This window comes from Henckelia pumila, chromosome 4 (genome assembly GCF_033568475.1).
Source record: "Henckelia pumila isolate YLH828 chromosome 4, ASM3356847v2, whole genome shotgun sequence".
Taxonomy (NCBI): Eukaryota; Viridiplantae; Streptophyta; class Magnoliopsida; order Lamiales; family Gesneriaceae; genus Henckelia; species Henckelia pumila.
In genome coordinates this window covers 23,784,576-23,789,089 of record NC_133123.1, presented here as the reverse complement: position 1 = coordinate 23,789,089, position 4,514 = coordinate 23,784,576, and the positions used below count along the sequence as shown (strand labels likewise).

Below are 4,514 nucleotides of genomic sequence, written 5' to 3'. Positions count from 1 at the left end.
TAGATGCAATATTAAATCTGATGGTTGTGAAATTTACTAAAAATGAGTGTCGTTTCAAATCCATCTTTCAAATATCCACCCAAATCGAATCCTTTCTCCAAATCAAATCTTTTCATCTAAGCATAACTTCAGTTTCCCAAATGACAAATTTAAACTAACGGGTAGTAATTTACTAATTTTCATTCCACGGATGGATCATTTCCGAGGTTAAATCCTTTGTCATACTCAACAAATTTTCTCTAATGTTTCCTTTAGTGTTGGCATTAATGAGATCCTCAATGTTGGCATGAAATTCGAAAAGAACTATTGCCTATTTTATCAAACCCAGAATGTGTAATAATCTCATTTTTTTTTTTTTTTTTTTCATATCCATCTTTCTGATATGAACTGCTACCATTTTCTTTGAAATTTTTCGACGTAAGGACCGTTGTATTCAAGCTTTACATCCTTGAAGGTTAATGAAAGGTCAGCCATGCTTATAGTTTCAAGTCAGTTAAGGCACCTGACTTACAAATTATGTTAAAATTGTTCCAAAAGATCCCTTGTCCAATAGCTAGTTTCAAGCCAGTTGAGGCACCTGACTTGCAAATATGTCCCCTGAGCATGGCATACTTAATGCGTTTATGTCTCAAGTCTAGCACAATTTGTGATTCTTGCATCATGACAATTTAGGCATGATGTTCAATATGTAGGTATGGTTTTAGTTGTTTGCCAACAAAACGTTCTTTATGTAGCTAGAACACTAGTGAACTGCGAAAGATGGACCTTGATTCTTTAGAAACTTTGTACATCTGTTTATTTCTCGAGTCGAGCTTCATTTATTACTATGATCATAGCAAGCTTGATTCTTCATTTATTCACAGATAAAGAAGCCTTTTCTATCGAAAACTTAAGAGAGTTCTGGTGCTGTTGCGGTGACAAAATAGACCAAAAGAAGTGTTCAACAACGTGGAAGGGGAATCCAAGTAGTGTTGTATAGGCAAATGCTTTGGCTTGTAATGAAAGCACCGACAGACAATCTATTCGGCTGTTAAAATTGCATCTATCATTGAGCGAAAAAATTTGAAAAGTATTTTCTACTTTCATTTTACAAGATTTTTTCTGCTTTCAATTCGTCGGCTTTTGGCATTTAAAATAATTTAAGTGTTTGCGGCAGGTTTTTAACAAGTTTTTAGACGTTTTTTTTATACATAAATTGAATTTTTCATGGCACAAAAATGAAATAAAGGATCAAAAGGATAACGATAGTATTTTGGAGATTCTAAAAATTATACAATGTTGTTATTGTGGCTCAAGAACTATAGATAGATATCAACTTGTACAGAAAGAAACGAGTGAACGTTATTGATAATTATAAGGTAACTCGCCCATCGCACGCAGGCGACCATGCTAAAGGTTATACTAGAAATATGCGGACCCTAGAAAGGATCAACTGCACACATTTGAATCCGACTGAGTAGATCAACCCATAATGGAATCTTTTAGCGTTCAAATCTCCAAGCAAGCAGGACATCGAAATAAGCAAGCTACTAAACTTATAAATATTTTGAAAAATGATACAAATGGTGGTCTTGCAATATAGTTGACACTGATAACACGAATTCAAGCCCGCTATAAGATCAATGACTCTCAGATTTGAAACCAACCATGAAGTAGTCCTCAGATAAGCTCGCTACCAAACTAAAAAATATTTTAAAAAAGGGTGGAGATGGTTATCTTATAAGAAAAGCATATATCAAAACGAGCGAGCACCAAGGCAGAGTAGAGTAGCTTACCACAGAGGTTACATAGAAGGTTAAATTAATCGCATCAAATGATCACAACGCTACTGGCAGAAAAGGAAATACAGGAAGCACGACGAAAAACTTCCTCTGGTTAAAACACGGCAGAATTACACGTTATTCTTGCGTCTAATCTTGCCCTTTCCGTGATGTTTTCTTTTAGCGATCTTGACCTTCCTTTTTAGCTTCTTCCCAACAGGTTTCAAGAATTTTGAGCTTTGATTGCCATTAGCCATCTCAACATCTGCCAGCCAGCAGTGGAAAGATTAGAACTTCGTTTTTAATAAATTCAATAGAGATAGCAAACAATGAAGCTTCTCTATCACATAATCAATTTAGGTAGTGTTCGGGTTTGCTTCTAGAAAACACTTTTAAGCTTCTCTTCAAGCAATTTTCACAAAATTTTCAAAATTTTGTGAAGTAAAAGCTGAAAAGCGCATACTAGAAACAATTTCAAATGCTGCCTTAGTATATAGTGACTCATTCTAGACACGTGTAACCAACTATGACAACGAATATTTGCATAGAAACGAATTTCGACACTAGAGTTTGCAAGGTCCTTCCTCTGCCATTCCAGCTGATATACATGGGGTTAGGATCACAGTAGGATTGTGTGGACGTTCAAAATCCGAACAACTAGCCCCTTGAGAAATGAGAACTAAACCAATAACAATCAATCAAAGGATCAAATATATAACCTAGCCTAGAAAAAACAAAAATCTTCCAACACTGAATGGATCAAAAATATATCACCTAGCATTAGGAAAAACACAGAATTCTTGTATACATCGAGCGAGGCCGGAGAGGTAAACGGACTTGGTAGCTCACACTTCTCCAAAATAAATTAGTAAATCAAACTCTAAAACAGCAGTTGCTCATCCAAAATACAGAACCAACAACCAAATACAAATCATACATAAGATAAAAGCAACGAGATTAAGTAGGGATTCAATGCAAAACGAGACGAACAGATAAACCCACAAAAGTGCGAACAGAAAAATAAAACGAAACTGTACCGTCGTTACCATCATTCGCAAAGGGAGCGGTGGCCTCAGCGGCTACATCCATAGCCTCCGCGGCAGGAGAAGCCTTGACGGGAAGCTTGGGGGCGGCGAGGGCAGCTTCCTGGGCGGCGAACTTGGCGGCTTCTTTCTTGTCGTAAAAGGGCTCAACCAATTCTCTCCTTATGGCCCTCAGCCTCTTCTCCCTCTTCGATCTCATTGATTTTGCCATTTTTAGTTCCCTGGGAGTTGTTTGGCCTCTGTGTTCGATAAATCAAAGAAAAGCTTTCAATCTTTTCTCCCTGGGGAGGCTTGTTGAAGGACCAAATTAGGGTTTCTGGGTTCACAAAAGTTTAATTCAGCGGCTATTTAATAATAAAATATTGATCAAAACAAAACAAATAAAATCTTATAATCTATCTAAACTTTAGATTATTATCTTCATCCGCCGTCGCAATGTCAAATTTATTATAAATTAATTTAATGTTTTTTATAGTTTTTTAATTATGAAAATATTATATTCTTTTGATGTATATTTATATATGCAAATATCATTTTTGTATTTATTTATTTCACAATTTATTTGTATTTTCGTCAAAAAAATTAGCTATACGAACACGTAACACGTGCATCTGAGTACTAGTCTATACTATAGATAAAATATTTGAACCATAATAGTTCGGAGTAATTTTAAAATACACAAAATACCTCTTCTTTTTTTTGCCCCTATTATTTTCATGAAATTAAGTTTAAGTATTTTCGTTTAAAACAAATTAGATTCATTTCAACAAAAATACTTATAAATTAAATCGATTGAGCATGCCTGCAGCAAAGCTAATAAATTAAAATAAGGGGTCGGGCTAGGGGTGCAAACGAACCGAACATGTTCGTGAGTTTTATGAACCCGCTCGATAAATATTTGATTCGTATTCGAGCTTATCGAACTCGAGCCGAATTCGAATATGTTCGAACTTTTTTTCGAGCCGAGCTCGAGCCGAAATTACTCTGTTCGATAGTTCGCGAATAGTTCGCGATCCTTAATATTTAATTAATATAATATAATTATATAATAATATATATACATTTCGAGCTTTCGAACTATAATATTCGAATAGTTCACGAATAGGTTCGAATATTTCGAACCGAACTCGAACTCGAACTTCATTTCGAGTCGAACTCGAGCCAAAATATTTGAAATTATTGAACTTCGAATCGAGATCGAACTCGAATATACTCTTATCGAGCCGAATTCGAACCTTAAAATTTTACCATTATTCGGCTCGATTCAGTTCGTTTGCACCCCTAGGTCCCTTTTTTTTTTTAAAAAAAAATATCCATAAAATCATCATCTTCTTGAGATCGTTCTTATAGCTTAATTGTTACCATATGCTGGGCATGAACTAAGATTTTAGTTGAGTGTAGGCAAAAATATATTATAATTATTAATGAAAAAAAAAACAAATGTTAATCGAGAACCATAAATAACGTGTCTTAGGTTACAAACTACACACGATCAGAAGCACATTTACTTGATGAAAAACGCCAAAAAAAAAATGACGAAAAATATTGCATACAAAATCCGTAATCAAAAGTAAATTTGGTAGAAAATGTACACTCTACATTTGAAAAAATAAGCATGAATTATATGTACTCTTGATTGCAAAAAGGGCACAAAATCTAAAAAAAATTAATAATTGACGAACAGTGAAGAGAAAAAAAAAAAGTAGACTTC

General features: G+C 34.6%; 1 protein-coding gene across 3 annotated transcripts; it reads right to left on the bottom strand.

The window, feature by feature from the left end:
- Nucleotides 1–1,245: 1,245 nt before the first annotated feature.
- On the bottom strand, nucleotides 1,246–3,148 carry LOC140866125 (uncharacterized). 3 transcript variants are annotated; one of them, XR_012144808.1, is made up of 3 exons: nucleotides 2,798–3,146; nucleotides 1,776–2,025; nucleotides 1,246–1,680 (listed from the first exon to the last, which is right to left on the bottom strand). XR_012144808.1 is itself a non-coding variant. In XM_073271023.1 (2 exons), the coding sequence occupies exons 1-2, from the start codon at nucleotides 3,012–3,014 to the stop codon at nucleotides 1,892–1,894; spliced, it is 342 nt and encodes a 113-aa protein (XP_073127124.1). In that variant the 5' UTR covers nucleotides 3,015–3,148; the 3' UTR covers nucleotides 1,713–1,891. The 3 variants fall into 3 exon arrangements, 2 of the variants coding, with proteins under 2 accessions (XP_073127124.1, XP_073127123.1); XM_073271023.1 differs by lacking the exon at nucleotides 1,246–1,680 and having other exon boundaries at nucleotides 1,713–2,025; nucleotides 2,807–3,148; XM_073271022.1 differs by lacking the exon at nucleotides 1,246–1,680 and having other exon boundaries at nucleotides 1,713–2,025; nucleotides 2,798–3,145.
- Between the last annotated feature and the right edge of the window lie 1,366 nt (nucleotides 3,149–4,514).